This window comes from Merops nubicus, unplaced genomic scaffold (genome assembly GCF_000691845.1).
Source record: "Merops nubicus isolate BGI_N331 unplaced genomic scaffold, ASM69184v1 scaffold4265, whole genome shotgun sequence".
NCBI lineage: Eukaryota > Metazoa > Chordata > Aves > Coraciiformes > Meropidae > Merops > Merops nubicus.
Genome location: NW_008607471.1, coordinates 101,983 through 120,700, shown reverse-complemented (window position 1 = coordinate 120,700; position 18,718 = coordinate 101,983). Strand labels below are relative to the sequence as shown.

At 38.3% G+C, this 18,718-nt stretch overlaps 1 protein-coding gene across 1 annotated transcript in view; it reads left to right on the top strand.

Moving 5' to 3' along the window:
- Positions 1-18,718, top strand: part of PCNXL2 (pecanex-like 2 (Drosophila)) — a gene marked incomplete at its 5' end in the record, with an annotated part of 143,433 nt that overhangs the window by 40,271 nt on the left and 84,444 nt on the right. Inside the window, 4 exons of the mRNA XM_008939937.1 lie at positions 1,427-1,598; positions 6,375-6,485; positions 8,024-8,115; positions 18,089-18,198. Coding sequence (XP_008938185.1) covers positions 1,427-1,598; positions 6,375-6,485; positions 8,024-8,115; positions 18,089-18,198 — 485 coding nt within the window. The remainder of the gene's footprint in view (positions 1-1,426; positions 1,599-6,374; positions 6,486-8,023; positions 8,116-18,088; positions 18,199-18,718) is intronic.

Here is an 18,718-nt window from a genome sequence, read left to right as displayed (position 1 = left end):
ATCAGGATATAAATCATTAAGGAAGTGTTTAGATGCAATATTTACTAGTTTCTTTTCCTAAGGCATAGCTCATATTTAAAATAAATGAACTGAAGTTTAAAAACAGCCAGAAAGTAATATTTTATGTGTGATTTTTTTTTTTTTCAGTCAGATTTTTATTTTTCCAATTCTCCTTTGATTTTTTTCATGGGTGAGTAGCTTATTTAAACAACAACAACAAAAGGCATTAGAAAAATTGAAGCTCTGATCAAACAGCTAGGATCTTTCAGTCTGATTCATATTCCATGGATTGAGGCACAATATAAGCCTGCCAGTTCCCTGCAATCTGCCACAACGTGAGCTGATCGATCCCCAACGAGAGTAGAGATCAGTTACTAGCAATGGTAACATATAGGCTGGGCTGGCAGCCAAGCAAATACAGCCACTGTGTCAAATCAGTGAGTAGACTCCAAAGAAATGTTCTTTTATTATACTCGCTTAAATTAGATTTTGCAAATAACAGTTTCACAGCACCTTTATGCAGGACAAACCTGAATTCTTGTCACTTTGCTCCTGGCTTTTTACACTCGAGGAATCTTCTGACGCAGCAGTGTTTAAAATGCCTTTTTTTACCCTTAAGCTTGCTACAAGGAGAACTACTAGGAATTTTTTGAAGCATCTGTTACTTTCCCTGGCCCGCAGCCACACAGCAGTATTTTGTAGGGCTAGTGTGAATCACTCATGTGAGAGAGGTGTATGAAAGATGAAAGGTAAAGATCCTTCCACATATTAATTCCTTTGGTTCAGCATTCAAAATGCTGTATGAAAGAGAGACCAGAAACTGCTGATGAGTGTCACTCCTTCCAGGAGGGACCCTGTTAAGTGGTTCAAATTTAAAAAAAATTTAATTGTATTGGTGGGGAAAAAAAAAAGAAAGTCAATCTCCATGTCTCACACTGCACCTAGGAAGTGCTCTGCAATTTTTTTTACTTTCCAAGATCTGATTAAAAATTAGTTTTATATTTAATAAAAGAAAAATAAAACTAAGATACCTGAAGCAACATTCATGCAAAGAGAAGTAATATAGAGAAAAAATATTTTTCTGTTGAAAAGGAAGGTTCAGACAGACTGTTTTGTTTTTTTTCACACTGAAAATGATGACTTTTGCAATCAGTGTGTTTTGAAAGGTCTAAAAGGTTAGATTTTTCAAAAGCATAAATGGTTGTTGAAGTTAGTCTTAACTGCTTTTTGTGCCTTTTGGAAGTCTCCTCTGGAGAAAATAAAATACCTTGTAACATTTTTATTATTAATTAGTGTGTATAAGTCATTAAAATATTTTCTCTGAATCCTGGCCCTCTCTTTAGTTTAATGCAGTGCATGCAGTAGGAGAATAAATACAAAATTGTAACAGTTTTTATCTTTTTTCATCTCTTTTTTTTTTTTCCAGGGGCACAATAAGATCATAACCTATAGCAGACCTGTATATTTTTGTATATTGTGTGGCCTTATTTTGCTGCTAGATGCTGGATCTAAAGACACAAATCCTCCAGTTTATACAATGTATGGCTTGAAGCTCTTTTCACCTAGATCTCTCCAGTCAGCCAGAGACCACGTAATAGGTGAGTCAGTATTTTGCCTTGGACTGTAAAAATGAATTAAGCATGAGCTGGGGAAGCCTGTGTTTTCCCATGCTGACAATCAAATACATGTTATGGAGGTACAACTCTAACTCAAATTGATAGAAACATTTGGAATGACTTAAGACAGGGGCAGGGGGCAGCTGGCAACCTTCCCTTACGTAAAAGGAGTTCTTAATGAAATGAGGCTCATAGAAAAGTCTCTATAGAAAACTAACAGTCACTGATGTTATTAGCAAAAGACATCATCTGTGAAATGCAGTTAATCTTTGTAAGGGCTTGTCTGTGCAGACCAGTTACTGCAGAATAAGCCAAGTTTTAAATTTAATGGCTGGAAGCTAATCCATGCCAAGTCCTCGATAGACATTCTTCCACTCCTGAAGAACACACTTTTCCTCACTTAGTTTAATCTTGCTGTCCATGTGATGAGTTAGTGAGGAGTGACCATTCTGCCACAGCTCTTCCAACTTGTTTCCTTGTGGAATCATGTTCTGAGATAGCTGAGGACATTCAGATATTGCCCCAAAACAGGACTGATGAGCCTTTGGCACTAATTTGGAGTGGCCACAGCTGGAAATACTCTGTTCTGTCAGGACACTTCTTCCTGTTGTGTACTTGCAGCCTGTAAATGTGATGCTGCTCCAGTGGTGTCACAGATGCAAGTGCTGGGCAGGATTTGGGTCAAGTAGTGTGAGACTGTTAGGTGTGAAGTAGAAAAAAGTTGAACTGTAGAAATTGTGTAAACTTTCTGAGAGCTTTGTCAGTGTACCAAAGATAAACTGGTGGTTTGTTAATTTAGAACTAGGAAAACCTACTGTATGTAATAGGGGAAAAAACTTAGTTATATAAAGGCATATGACCTTTGAGGTCTTAGTTCACCTACGAGTGTTGTTCCTGTTTTTTGCTATACTCAAGTCAGGCTACTACTGCCTGAAAGGCATACTATTTTTAGGAAACCCTTCTGGTTCTTTATATGGGTTCATTGACTCCCAATCCTTCTCACCAGAAACAGGGGAATAACGAAAACCTGCATCTCACTTATTTTCATTAGCTTCTTTCATTACTTTCCTTTGGTCTCATTAAAGTTTCTTCTTACATCTTATTTTCTCTGCCTGTCAAAGGTGAACAGTAAAAATGCTGATAAATAATTCAACAAGAATCTTAAATGACGCTTGGGATAGAGATAAATGAAAAGCTATAGCAACTAGTGTAAGAAGACAAAGTGTGGTTATAAATGTTCTAATTTTGACTGACCTCGGATGAGATGGTAGAACAGGTTCTTGAAACAGCCAGAAAGGGGTGGGGGGAGAGGGAAAATAGAGGCTTATCTCCTCAGCTGGCATCTGTTTAATGAGAAAAGAACCATTTTGCTTTGCTTGTCCCCTGTTCTTATTTTGCCAAGGTGTATTTATTCAGGTGATGTTTGGTGCTGTGTTTTGGCTATTCCTTGCTTTGTCTTGGTAGGCGTCCCAGCTTCTGGTTGCTATGAAATCCTGCAAGTGTTCACAGTGCAGCTGCTTCTGTAAGCCACAGCAGTTTGGCATCCTCTAGCATCTTGCTGTAATTTGAGTATAGATCCCCATAGGCACTGGAGGTATAGAAGTGATTGTTCAGGTCAGAGTCAGGAGAGGAGCAGGCCCCACTGAATACCAGTGAAGCATTGCTATTGTTCTGCGTTTCTGACTGTTTACTAGGTATTTTTGGTATCCCTTTATTGGTTTGCCATCATAGGGTGACTTTTTAATTTATATTTTGCCCATAATTTATTGTAGTAATCAGAGTTGATATGTTTGGAAATCAAAGGATTTTTGACTATACAAATACTAAGGAAAGGAAAAGTCTTTTATTTCAGGTGTTTACTACAGTAAGAAGCTAAAATGATGGATATCATAGAAAGGGCTTATCAAAGAACTAGTGTGATGCTGCATAGCATACTGTGATTAAAGACTTCAAAGAAGGTTATAAAAGAAATCTGTTAATTGGTGGAAATTTATTAATGTGCAACCTACTTAAGAAATGTGGTTTCTAACAGGTCCGTTTCTTTGCAAGCGATCTATTTAGGATCCAATTCTGATTTTAGTTTAAATTTATGATGGTTCTGATATGGATTTATTATTTATTATTAGTTGGGGAATCATGGTTTTGATTCATTCTGACTATGGTTTTAATCTTGAATTCCTTATTTCAGTTGACCTTTTTGCTAGATGAATATATGTGGTGTGAGTAAGGGCACAGACAGAGCCAACCTCAGCCACTAGGTGTTACACATGTGGTTAGTGACTAAAGTGACTTCATGCATGATAGTTCTTGTGATGAAACCATTTAACCAGTAGATAAGTACCTCCTGTGTTCAGGAGGGGGAGAACAAAAAGCCTAGTTCCCACTGGAACGATGTCTTTTATTTTTCCCCTGTAAAAGAGCATGGTTTATTACACAGCAAACGGACTAGTGCACAGATAATTTATTTTTAAAAAAATAATAATTTTCTAAACTTCTGAAATGTTTGCAGTGACATTGCCACTGAGTTCTCTTTCTATATTTATCAAAAGACCCAAAGTTTCCAGACTAAAAAATTTTTGTGTCCCTCCTACATTTATGTGGCAGCTAATCCTTTAGAGGAAACTTTAAAACTGTAGTATTAAATGCCATCAGCTCACATAAGCATCTTTTCATGGTCCAGCTCTTGAAGGTGGCGTTCTGTGTGGAAATGTGATGCTTAAACAAATTCTTTCTGGAATGCATAATGCAGTTCCAGCTGACGAATTGGTTACTTTTATTGTCTGCTTCCCCCAAGGAAAACTGCTGCTCCTAAATTCAGTCCTTTTCTAAGTGACAACTATTTATGTTCCTCTCTGGTATGCTCCTTTGCACGATAAGATAAACAAAGCTACCTTAGCTAAAGAAGTTGTTAGGGTTATTCACGGTATTAATAGAGAGAAGGTGAGGTGAGGACACTGCTGTAGTGAGCCAGCTTTTCCATCCTTGTTTATGTTCACCCCTATATATTTGGTGTACTGTCAGGGTAATGTCTCTGGTCTTGTCCTCCCTTCCCCTGCTCTTATTTGGCTTTTTCTGAAGTTGCTGCAGTCCAGGCATTAGTTTGAGTTCTGGCAGTTCTGCAAGTCCTTTGCCCAGGGAACAAGATCTGTGAGTTTTTGGGATAGTTTCTGTGACAAGTCCACATGGCCTGCTAGGCTGTTTGCTGTCATCCCATCTTCAAGAGTGGTCCTTGCTTGGCTTGCTATGGCTTGGTGGAATATTGAAAAAAAGAGCAGAGTAGTAAAGAAAGCGGAGATTAATAATGGCATATGCAGATAAAAGATTGAGAAGACAGTGTTTCCTCCTGTTCTTGAGTAGGTATGACTTGTTCCAGTGGCAGGAAGTCATGATGAAGGGTGCATTGTGAGCGCAAGTATACTTAAGTGAGCCGTGTCTGTGTTTAATACTTGAGTATGTCATTCTTTGTCCTGTGGTTGACTTCCTCAGCAAGATTTACAATATTAGATAGCAGTAGTGTATAATATGATGAAGAGATAAGCTGTCAGATCAAATTCAGTCTATTTTATTTTAGCACAAGATGCATTAGTAAGAGGAGCTGGGAGTAAAATGTTAAAGTAACATTCAACAGAGAACAAAAGTCCTATTGTTACCTTCTTAGAACTGGACTGGGGTGGGGAGGACTATAAGTTGTATTAGAGATTTGTGTAATTTGTTTTTGTTATGGGAATGAATAGGAGGAAGCTGCAGTGTTCCTAGCATGTAAACTGACAAATACATACTTGTTTGTGAAGGAATGGCGGCTGACACATCTCTGTCCTTCATCATGCAGAACAACCTGGTACTAGTGCAACAAAGCAGTAAGAATGTGATTAAATGATGCATGTATCCTTGAAAGCTGACAGTCTCAGAGACTTGGTCAAGAGTGTGGTTAGATGCTTTGCCTAGGCAACCGTGCCCAGCATTTTCTAGAATGGAGCTAAGAGTAAATGGATGGAAATGAGAAATGGTGGGAAGCAAACATAGGACTAGCAGCACAATTACCTGAATTATGACTGATGCTTTTCCTTGACTGTAAGGCAGCCATTGAAATTAGCATTTCTGTCTAGAAAGAGACTGTGTAAAGATGTCAGACTAGGTTTTGCCCCTAGGTTTCTTTGTTGTTTTTAAGATTCTTTCACTACTGCAAAGTCAGGGTCCATCCTTCTGGAAGATGGGGAAATACTCTGGGAAAGTTTCACTCTAGTTTGTCCCATTTTTACATTGCTGCTTTGAGTGTATGCTGTTGATAGCTGGCGGAGGCAGGATACTGTAACAGCCAAGGTATTTAGGATCTTATCCATTAAAATATTTTTTGTTTGTTTATATTGAATTGTTCCACCTGAGCTGGAACCATCTCAGATTCAAAGAGGAAGCTCCAAAGTCTACAAATTAAAAATAGAACAAATAACAACTTCAAAAGTATTTGAGAAGCAGTAAGGAGGTTACATCATGCATTTTTTCCTGCTGCTGCTTTTATCCAAAATAAAGCTTAGTTAACCTCTGATCTTTAGTTTCTTGCATGTAAAATAGCATAATTTACTTTGGATATGTGAGAAGAAAAGTGTAATCATTGCTGCTAAGGTTAGGATATGCTCACTTGAGTAATCTTCAGAATTTATTGCATCATAACAGAATAAAAATTGTTGCATCTTTCTCTGTTCTCCATACGTTGTGATGTATTACTGTGTTTTAACATAGATTTTTTTTTTTCCTCTTCAGTGTTTTTGTATTGCTTTCCTGCAATTTCTCTCCTTGGTCTTTTCCCTCAAATCAACACCTTCTGTATATATCTTTTGGAGCAGATAGACATGTTGCTTTTTGGTGGTTCTGGTAAGTAGTCAGCCTGATCTATCCCTTTCTGGGTTTATAATCTTAGATTAGACTATATTATTGCCTGTTTTAAAGCACAGTACATGTTAAACGTCTAACAGCTAATGGTATTTGTATAACAGTGGGGTGATATAATAAGACCCCCTTGATTAGTTGTTTTGGGTTTTTTTAAGAGTTATATACAAGTTGTGCTATAAGCTGCAGAATGTGATTGACACTGAAGAGCTCTTTCCTGGCATATCTAATGTGAATCTTTACTGTATGTATAAAGAAAAAAAAAAATTCTGTTAAAACCCCATTTAAAAAATATAAAAATGTTTTCTTTGTTCCGTAGTAAGGCATATTCATAAGATATTGGATGTGAGTTTTTTTGGTGTTATTTCAGTCAGAGATTAAACAAGGCCCTTGCTTTTTTTTTTTTTTTTTTGTTGGTAGTAGGTTTTTCTGTTTATCTGTATAGCTTAAGTAACAGAGAAGGTTGAGATGTATCTATACTGTCATCTTAGTTTGGATCTGAAAAAAACTTCCTCCTTGTTCCCACTTGCCACGTGTTGTTTCTAGTCATGGAATGATGACAGAGTATGCAAACTGGATTCCATTTGGATGAAACTTAAAAGAAAGATGCACTGTAAGGGTGCAGTTGTGGCATTCCAAACACTAATGAGCATAACGTCTGTGGCTGCAGACTAGTAAGGCACTTCAAACACCTCTGTCATGGATATGAGATTCTCACCACTTTTCATTCCACAGGCCTACGCTTATTGCATCATTCTGCTTGCTCCTGTAGACATAGCCTTTGGCAAGTGGTTAAAGCTAGTACAGGTGATAAGGTTGTTCTTGGCTTTTTGTGTCATAAATACTACAACAGATCTAGAGGAAATAATGTGTGGGATAAAGTCTTCCTCCTATCAGCAGTGATGATTCTAGTGTATATTTGAACCCTAATTAGGGTATGATTTTGTAGCCCTTCTGAACCCCTAATTCTGTCTGGTCGCTTTTCTTACACTGCTTCTGGAAGCTCTCAAAGGAGGTTACAGCAAGAGATCAGCTGGCATCCTTCTCTCTCCCTTTAAGTTTGTTCACGTGTCTTAATGTGGTACAAATCATCGTTGACCATGTAAGTTACGATGCTTTTGTCTATGACAAAAGAGCCTATATCTTAGGAGCAAAGGGAGAGAAGAAAACTCAACATTGGATTAAATTGCCAGTTTTGTAAATCACATCATTCCTCCTTGGTAGGAACATGAAGAAACGTACTGATATTTTGGAAAATAATGTTCAGTACAAAAAGCAATAGTGTGGGATTCAGTTCAGTGGAAAACACGTGTAGCACAGTGGCATTGGGCTTTCAGTCTTAGCTGTAAACAGTTTTGTGAGCTCATTTAGGACATTGAAGGTTGTGTCTCAACAACCAGCTTTGTAATATCTGATTTCAATCTCTGTACTTGTTGTGTTGCAAGAGCTGTTTCATTTTTCTCTTTTGATTGCACATTCTCATTTAGGAAGAAATTAATGAACATGTTATGTCTCTATTTCAGCTGCTACTGGTTTTGTATCTGCACTATACAGCATTTCCAGAAGCTTTGTGGTTCTGATTGTCCTATATGCTTTCTGCTTCAGTGCAGTGAAGGTAAGCCAGAAAAAACAACACTGCAAAAATTAAAAATTTCAAGCTCAAAATTCATATAATGTAGGGATACTGGCATTGTTTGATGCCTTTTTTTTTTTTATCAAGATAAACTTTACAAGCCATGCTCTAAGTTCTGCCTGCTAGCTACACTGAAATAGATTGAAACTGTAGTAGAAATACTGGAGTAAATGGGTGTCTAATACTTGTGACTGTTTGCCTCTTAAGTGTGTAAGTCTGAAATGATCTGCTGAGTTTCCCCTGCAAAGACCAGCAGCAGCCTTGACTTAAAAAGCTCCAGCTCCTATTGGCCTGTGAAAAGCCAGTCTGAATTTAGTCAAAACTTCCTAGTAAGTTCCATTCCAGGGAGGGGAAATGAAAAAGACTTTGTTGTTTCTTAACAGTGTAGCTAAGAACTTAGATGTCTTTCTTGGGCAAACCAATGCACCATCTAACCCAGTAATATGTTAGTGTCTACAGGGAAATGCAATTTAGGATTTTAATGCAAGCCTGATGACTGTTTGCCACTCTTTTCCCTAACGTTCCACCAGTATCCACAAGTGTTGGATTAGAGATGTTGGAGAGTATGTCCCTGCTTATTTCATTTGGTATCTGTGGACTTGTTGTCTATGAATTTGCCAAATCTGTTCCTAAATGCGCTGGACCTGTCTGTCTCCACAACTTTGTGCCAACCAATTGATGTGCACCGTACTCTATGCAGAGCAGTGCTGTCCTTTATTGGTTTTAAACTGATCTGCTAATTTCACCACTGTGCCTAGTATTGCAGGATTTGTAGAAGAACCGTTCTGTGTTCACCATATCTGCTGCCTTTGCAGTTTTTGTTGACATCGGTCATATCCTCCCCAGCTATCTTCTTTAAACTGAAGAGTGCCTTACTAGTGTCTCCTGGTAAAGCAGCAGCTCTCTCAGAAGTTGCTAAGTTAGTTGCCCCATTCTGTGCCTCATCTTACTCTGTTGTGACCTTTAGCTGTGGAGACATAATGTAAAGTGCTTTTATTTGGTCCTTTTTTTTTTTTTCAGTTAGTATATGTCTTCTGCATTTTTGTTTTATTTAAAAAAAAAAACTAAAAGGAAATTTGGGCTGCCTTCAAGTCTACTGTAAAATTTCCAGTGACCACAGCAAGACCAAAATTTCACCTTAGAAATGATAAGGTGAAAAATTGTGTGATAAAATTTATCCTTTAAGGGACAGTCTTTTGCTAGTGTTTCATTACAGGCCAGATGCTATCAGTGCCCATGCAGGGGTGCACCAGGGTGTGCAATGACTTACAAGCTGCTCTTGACATCTTGTGGGCGTATGTGAGAGGATGCTCTGTGGTGTTACACATGCATAGCACACAGAGATCCCGACAGATGAGGTTCTACAACAGTCAAGGTTGTATCATGACAGCACAGAGGCTGGCAATTTACACAGATATGGGGCTATCAGCTGTTTCTTTAAGGGAATTCTTTGAAGAACATAAATATTTCTATATTGGCTTTTAACAATTTTCCACTTGAAGTTTTGAATAGGAGCCTTAAATCAAAAAAGGTCAATTATAATGCCTTCATGGTCACTCACAGATGATCGGAGCTGGCTGTGCATGTGTTCTTAACCACTCCCAATAGTAAGGTAAAATGTGTTAAGCCACCATTTTGCCCCTGGGTGGCTTGAGTTCATACACAATACATTCTGCCAACTCAGCTGCTGAGCAGTGCTGCGTTAAGACACTCTAAACTGAATGTCTTTGAACGCGTGGTGTGCTCTTGGGGAATCTTCTGTTGTCGGGCTCACCCAGTATATCAGTTCTACTGGTTTGACCTGACCCAGCTGTCTGATGCCAGAAAGCTTAACTGCTTCTTATGCAGTTTCCTAAAGTAGCTAGTATTCCTGCTACTGTTTTCCAGCTGTATTTAATGATTTGGAAACTGGCAGCTGGGATAGAGAATGTAGCTCTCTATAAGGATGAACAGAGCAAGAAAAATCTATAATGAGGGAAGAAACTATGAGAAAAGTTGAAAGCTATATGGAAGGAAGGAATTGAGTTATACCACTGCTCAGCAGGCAGATACCTGGGGAAACAATAATTTTTTTTTTCCCCCCCTAAGGTTAGCGGAGGGCTATAGGCTAGTTGAGGGTAGGGAAGTTGTGTGATGAATACTTTAAAAATTATTTTTGTAAACATTATTAAAGAAAAGCCTCTTAAAATATTCTACAGACTCCTTTCTCAACATAACACTAAATTACAGCATGCAGGTGGCTTTGTAGATAAGCAATCTTCTCATGGATTAGACTTCAAACTGCTTAGAAATATGCTTTTAATGCTACCCTGAAGTTGTAGAGTGCTGTGAAAGATTTACAAGATAACTGTTGTAAATTACCAATATTAAGTGCAGACTTTCTGTTCACACAGAAATTACAGTTCATTTGAATTTTTATGGCACTGTTCTTGTGAAGACACTTCTGAGAAGGTTAATTTGAGGCATGTAAAGATGATTCCACTTGCTTCAGCTCATAATCTCAATCTACTGGGGTGCTTGAAATTTCATACCTTTTTTTTTTTTTCTAGAAGTTAAGAAATAAGCACTTGTGTTAACCCTCCTTGTTCTTCAATCAGGTTGAGTTATTTTTTCCCTTTTGGGCTATTGTCTAATATTGCAAGAGAACCATTTTGTGGTTGGTGGAGCAGCAGTAGGTGTTGTTGTAAATGTAAAAGAAGAATCTGATCCTGGATCACTGTGAAAGGTGGTATAATACCCCCGTAAGAAACGAGAACTGGTTTTGATATTTAATGAGCAACAACTTTTGATCTTAATGAAATGAACGTTTGAAATTTTGGTGCACTAGAAATTACAGGCTTTGACTCAAAACTGAGCAAATGCTATAATCTGTTTCAGCAAGGTGTTTGCTCAATGGTGATGAATACATGGTTTTCTTCAAGATTGAAATGACATCTCTTCCACAATTGCACTTCACAGCTATTCTTTATTTTGTATTTTTATTTTACTGTTTTTACTTTTAGTCAGTTTGGCAAAAAGTTTACTAAAAGTAAAAAAAAAATTTCAGTATTTATGGAGGTCAAAAAATCATCCTAATCAAAAAGATTCAGGTCAGGGAAACTTGATAGACTCTCTTTGGCAGGGGATTTCTGGGTCGCAAAGCTTATTTCTTGGCTGAAATGTAGCATCCTCAAATGTAAACTCTGTTTACTGGCAGAACATCTTACAGCTCTGCAGGTGTAACTAGCAGAGTTCCATTTGTGAAATAAACTGCAGAGGAGAAGGGATCTCTAACTGGTTGTGTGCTTTTTACTGGTGAACAATTGGTCACATCGAACATTCAGGTAGAAGACTCATTCCAGTGGTATCATGCTTGAGCCTCTCCTTCCTTAAGTGGTTCTTGTGTTTTAAGAATTATCTTACAGGGTGAAATAGTTGAGCATCATTTCCCTTAATTATTCCAAAAGGAAAGAATTCCTGAAGAAGTTCATTAGAAGAATATCACATAATTTTGTGTTCTTGACTTTTTCTTGTTCATTTTTAGAACAGAAACTGTATATGTGTATGTACAATAAATTTGATTCAGTTGCAGTTGAATTTTGAAGTTATTTTAGAAGAGCAAATTCACAGCAATTAATTCTTTGCTATAGATCTCCAATTTTGGAAAAATAAAAAAGTAAGACTTTAGCAATTGTTTTTTGGTATGTCTACAAAACAGTGTAAGTACTCCAGTTAACTTTTAACATGTGACTATAAACACTGAGAAGCGGGACAAACAGGCCTGTACTGAAATCCTGTGCCTTGTCCAGACTGATTTTGCTATTGTACTGTGTTGTACAATGCCAAGTGAGAATCTCTATGAAAAAGCAGCTGTGGTAGAGCTGTATCATTAGTGTAACTTAGTAGTTGTTATTGACTTTTGTTCGGATAAGCTATCTGAGGAAAATTATTATACAGTATTCTCAATTAAGAGTTCCTCTTGTGATCTGCAGACAAAATTTGGTGTACCAAATGGGTTCATCTGGCCCTGGCACTCTTTCTGAATGACCTTGCAGAATCTTTGTCATTGCATGACTAGAAATGTTTTGCTCTCGTGGCTAAAATGCACATATCACCTAAAAGAGGATGGCCAGATGTCTTGTCTTGTGCTAATAGGGGATGTGCAGGCTGGAACATGTGGCAGGCTGCTTACGTGTCCCATTACAGGACTTGATCAGAAGCATATGGTGTGTTCTGGGGAGTGGCTGGGTACTCCTCACCTGGGAGACATGGGGTGTTGTGTGACCAAACATGTGCTTTCCACACAACTAAAATAAAAGCCAGTCTGTTACAAGGCCAGATGCAAACTCATCTCATGATGAGGAGACCTGTGTTTGAGTTGTGTCGGTCGCTTGGAGGAGGAAAAAGGACATGCTGTCTGGAGGTGACTGAGAAGTGAGGTGGTCCCACTTGCTGTGACCAAGTAATCAGCTACCCTTCTCAGAGTGCTTCTTGGCAGCTTTGCCCTTGCTTGATCTTTGTGTGGAGGAACTGTGGATCTGCAGTTTGCTGGGTCCTCCTCTGGTAGTGCTGACCAGTTTTCTTTTTGTTTAAAGCTGTCAAACTAAAAAAAAAAAAATTCAAAATTTTTGACAGTAGAAAGTAAAGAGTATTTCCTCTAAAGCATTAACAGTGGATTTCTAAAAAAAACCCAAACAAACCAGCCAACCAAAAAACAAACAAACAAAAAATAAAAAACAAAGCAAAAAATAGCTGGAATTCCAAGTTTTATTTGTGTTTGAGGACTGATGGACAGGACACTGTTCATAGCTGTTGTCAGTCAGAGGAGCTGCTGTCTGACATAGCTGGTGGGCAGCAGTCATTTGCTCTGATGATGATGCAAAGTCACCTGGACAGATTTTTGTTAGTGATGGAAAGGTGGTTTGGCTACAGTTTTCAGGTGCTATAAAGCATCTCTTCATACATCTTATCTCATGACACGTCCCTGTCATGAGTGATATGACATCAGCTCCTTATCCAGCTTTGCATACAATACTGTGTACTTGATTTCAGACAAGAGAGAAGTTAAATGTCTTACTTATGAATTGCAGAGACATGAGTTTCTACTGCTTGCTTGGAGATCCTCTTTATCTCCCAGGCGTCTGTTTAACGATATCATCACTCCTTATTCTAGTTCTTTCCATTGTCCTCTATGAACTTTCATTTACTTTTATTTAATAAGAAGCTCTAAATCCTAAATGTGGTTTTATCATCTCTTTTGGTCATTCCTGGCATTGTTACATGTAATTGCAGCAATTTTTCAGGCTGCTACTTTTTTGAAGCTTTTGGGTGACTGAGTTTAGTTTAAAATTATCCGCGTTCACTTCAGCCTGGCTTTATTTCTGATCTCAGCTTCAGTCCTGTAATCTGGGGAGCTGTTATAGCTACCTTAGCTTTGATATATGACAGGGTTATCTCTTTTTCCTGAAGGAGGTGTTTTTATTTTGAGATATTACATCCATCAGATTTGAGACACAAGGAACTTCTGTGCCATCTTTTCACTTTGCTAGAATTGCCTGATGTGCTGATTTTTGTCTCCCACTCCATCTGTTTTGTGGCCTGTGCCCAAATATTTAACTGATATTTTAAAAAAGAGTCAGGTATGCCCTCCTACTTTTTCCACAAATATTCACTCTGGAATTTAGCCATCTTGGTATCAGTCTTTAGCATTCCAGCCTATCAGTGTTTCGCTGTGGGGCAGAAGAGCACATCCCCAAAGGTTTCTGGAATCAGTCAGTCCTTTTCTTCTAAACTTTGTTCCAATCAGCTACTTTGAATTTGAAACTTATCCAAAACCAGATAAACATTTGTCATCCAGCTTTTTTGTTTGGAAACTGCTCAAGGAACTTGTGGTTTATCTTAATCAGGCTGGAAAAATGTCAGATTTTGGATCTGGGTCAGAAAAATTAAATGCATGTGAATGTGTTCCTATGTGGCACTGCTGCCTCCTCCAGCTCTGTTTAAGTGTGTATTTTTTTTAAATGAAAGTTGTATTGTTCCCATTATCTTACACCTGAAGGAAGTGTTTTCTGGTAGCTTATTTATCGCTTTAATGGACACTTACCACAAATCCTATGTGTATTTTAAACCATTCTCAGCTCACACTGATGCAGCTTGTTTTGTTGTTTAATGAGTTTTAAACTCATTAATCAGAATAACAGTGCTTCTTGATTCCTGCTTTGAACAATTCAGGCTTTAGCTGTGCACTAATAATTTTGAAATATTTGTCTTAGGGTTTTATAATAGGAAGGAACTGTAAGCATATGTCTCCTCCAATCTGCTAAGAATGCCCAAATAAATTTCTAAACAGCACTGAATGAGCCCGTGTGTATAAACAGAATTCCCATATGTGTAAGTGACCAAAAGCAGAAGTATGGGATTATTAGGCAGCTTTGTTTCTACCACATAAAATACTTCCAGCCCTGTTGGAGGTTTTGAAGACAAGGCTCATCAATTTTATGTACTTTCCAATTTAGAGATCCCTGAGGTTCACGCAAGAGCTGTTAGGAGTGTTAATTTTGGACAGAACTGTCAGATATGTGTTTCACTGAGTGATGTTTGCAGCCATAGTCAGACCCACACTGTAGACATAACTTCAATAGTTATGTGCTTAGTTTTCTGTGTATAATAAGAACTTGTTGTCCAGATATAACAGAAAAAGTAAATTGTGCCTGCAGAGTTACATATGGCCCAGAGTTACTCTTACAGAAGTATGTCACTGTTTAGGAATGTAGAAATCTGCACTTTTTGTTTAGGATAAACTCAAAATTATGTGAAATACAAGTATCCATATCCCCTTGCCTGAAGTTGTTGCTCATCTTACTCTCTAGCCGAGGAATCCTAGTCCCAGACCAGGGCCCTGCTGGATAAGGTGTGTGCACACACACATGCACATGCCTGGATCAGGCTCATCCTTATGGATTTTAAATTTCAGCAATGAAAACATGGTCATAGATAGCAGCTGGGAGTGCAGAGAAACAGAGCATTGCTTAGAATGGGCAGTGACATCTGTATTCTAGTAGCTTATCACTTGTCAAGTTTTTGGAGCTCTTCTGGGAAGGTAATGTTTTGTTTTCCATGGATGATGGGAGGATAAGGCTGGTGGACATCTCTCCTTAGAATTTGTCTCTATCCAGTGTACCGAGAGGCTCATGAATAACTCATGTTTCCTGGTTGTTAGTGTTCACTGAAAACATGCATTCATAGTAATACAGTTGAGCTTATAGTTAACCTTGTAGAGGACAAGTTGTTGTTACCATTTTCTTGTACCTTTGAGGATGAGGAGGATTCCCTTTTATAATCTCATTCTGCAAGTGTTTTATACATTCAGAAATAGGCTGATAGTATTTCTTTCAATTTACCATCACACATGTGGAACAGCTGACCTTTAACAGCTGTCCTGCGTATAGATCCATGATGAAGCAGGGGAGTGGAGTTAAGAGGAAAGACCAAAGAAAGATTTGTTGAATTGGAGGGTGTTGGACTAGATGACTTTTAAAGGTCCCTTTCAACCCAAACCATTTTATGAATAATGATGAAAACATGAGAGAGTGGAAAATCAGGAGGTGTGGGTGCTTTGTGAAGAACTGTATTTTGTCTCCATTTTTAAAAAGCCAGCCAATATGGAAACTCCTCCAGCTTCAGTGCTAACACTGCAGCAGTCTGCAGTCTCTGTTGAGCTGAGAGGAATATTCTGAAGGAAAAAAAGTAATAACAAGAATTTCTGCTTTCCACAAATGGCTCTCTGTTCAGAATGCTTTTTGTCTCTGGAGTAGGACATGTGATTTGAGTGTATTGCTGAAAAGTAAGTATGCTACTTGCATTTTATTTTTATTTTTAAGCGAGGAAAGAAGCACAAAAGATAGATTATGTAGGACAGAAAACTACTATCACTGCTTTTTAAAAAGTAGGTTTGAGTCTCCACCTCTACCAGTGATAAAAGGCTCATAAGTTCAAAGACACCTTTATCTTCCTTTTTAGTGGATTGTTTTGGGATTAGGCGATTCTGTGATTGGAATGGAATGCTATCCCCTGACCACCGGGTCTGTTGTAACTTATCACTTTCATCCTTAACCCTGTAAGTCTATTTCACTTGTTTTAAAAATGACTACGTGAGCATCTGCATCAAATTCAAAACTGTATGTGAAAGCACTATGTGTCACCTTGAGCAAATGAGGTGAAGGAGGAAGTCAAATTCCCTGTCTGGTATGACAGATAATACCACCTTCCAAGACTAAAATCTGTCATTCCTGTTTTCCCGCTGAGAAGAATCATTGTCCAATTATCAGCTATATTGTTTTTTTTCATCTTTTTAATTTAAAGCTCTACCAGGCATCATTAGTGGGGGAGGAAAATGACAAAATGGAGCAGGGTACATCACATTGATATCAGAGAAGTGACACCTTTGTTCATTCTTGTATTTTTGTACAACATTGTGTAAAATTATTCTGGAAAAGCCTGCTCTCTAGGCACACAGCAAATATTGATACCTATCCTTCTCCTGGCTCCCTGGAAGCTCCCTGACAGCTGAGGTTTGACAGGGCAATGATTGGAACTCCAGTTTGGAACTGGAGCGCAGGCCAGCCTAACACAGAAGCTGTGTGTAATATAGAGAAAATAAGGAAGTAAAGAGTTGCTGAGACATGAAGATGGGGAATCAGCCATGTGCAGCTTTACAGTAGAAGGCAGGCAGAATGATTTATCAAACTGACTCCTGATACATTTCAATACCAGCTATATTGCTGGGCTCTTTACAGGATGTTAAAAACTTTCAAAAGAAGTTGTAGGGTGAAGGGACAGTCATGCACTACAAGCTGCTGGGTGGATCTGTATACACTTGTACTGCCCTGGAAACATGATGGATATTTCAGTAGGCTGTGATTCAGCCTTTTTCAGAACATTTTGGCTTCAGTTAGTTTTCTTCAGTGCTTTTAAGAATACAAATTTCTGACTGGAACAATGAAGAGTGGAATTGGATGGCAAAGTTGAACCTGTCAAACAAATGGTGCTGGATTTCTTCAGTAATACTGTGCAACTTTCTCTTTTGTTTTTAAAGATTGTTTTGAGTAGGATTGCTTGATAGAACTAGATGCTTCTCTCTTTTATCTTTGTGATGTTCAGTAATATGATGTGAGCGAAATGATTCTTGGAATTAAAATTTCACTTCTGTGATACTACTTTTAGGATAATGAGAATTTCAGGGTTCAATTCCAAAGAAACCTCATCTTGCAGTTGGTTGGATGTTTGTCCCTTAAAAGAAGATTAGTTTGTCTTACTTGGGTATTCATTGAGTCTGGAAGAAATGGAGCATTTTTTTAATATGAGTCAGTTTTTCTAAGAAATCATGCATATCACTGGGTAAAATAAGACCAGTAAACCTACTTTATTCTGTGAAAATATTGATCCTGTACAAATTGTGAAAATTTTCAAGCAAAAGATGGAGAATCTCTCTGTAACGTACAAAGCAGCAGGAAGATTTCAGAGTGAGATGGCAAAAGTGTACCCTACTGCCTGATTTAGGTGACATTGGCATTTATTGCTTGTCATCTGGCCACAGGTCAAGTAACTATATATCAGTTTAGAGCTTAGACAAATACAGTGCAGTTCATTTCACTCTCATCTCATTTTAATGAGAGTTTGCCTCTAGTGTTTCATTAAAGAGGAAAGAAAACCTGCCTTTCATGTGGTTTCCTAGCTAAATGCTGATTACAGAGGAATTACATAATATGATCACAAAACATGCCTCTAATCGCAGTCTTTTTCACAGTAATAGACTTTGATATGAGTAAGGATTTTCAGTCCTTGGTAGATGGTGTGCAAATTTACATGTGCATTTAACACTCCATGTATGGCTTAGCCTACTTAATTTTAAATTTTTTTAAGTTTTGCCTTCCTAACTTGCAAATACATTTTTTTTTTTTTCTGTCTTTCTGTTAAGGAACCCTGGGATGCACAACACATTCCAGCGCTGTTCTCTGCTTTCTGTGGTCTGCTAGTTGCACTTTCTTATCACCTCAGCAGACAAAGCAGTGACCCATCTGTACTGATGTAAGTTGCCTGCAAATGTTATTTATTGATTGCTCTGCACAGCACACAACCAGTGATGCCTGGGTTCAGACCCACAGGATTTGTCTCCCAAAAGTACTGTGGTGAAATGGAAATTCCTTGCCATTTCTGCCTGATTGGTGTCAGTCCTGTAAATAAATGAAGTGCTGCAGTCAGATTGCCAGGAAGGCTGGTGCTCTTTAAACAGCAGTATCCAGATTCTCTGAAGCAGCTTTCACCTGCCAGGAAGTTGTGTGCTTGCCATGTTGGAGGATATTGATTTAGTTGAGGGGGTGCTCAGGCTCCTAAGGCTGCAGAATAGGCATTGCATAGCACTGTGGCAAGGAGAAAGGACATTTGATGTGCTGGGAAGATGGCTCAATTCCAGCTCTTTGAGGGTCACTGTCAGTAGGCTGTGCCTTTCTGTTTGAGATTAACTCCTTCCTTTTCTGCTCTGACACAGTCTGCCAGAGGTAGCTGAGGAAAGGTAGTGTGTATTCAGAGCCGACATTGCAAACGAGAG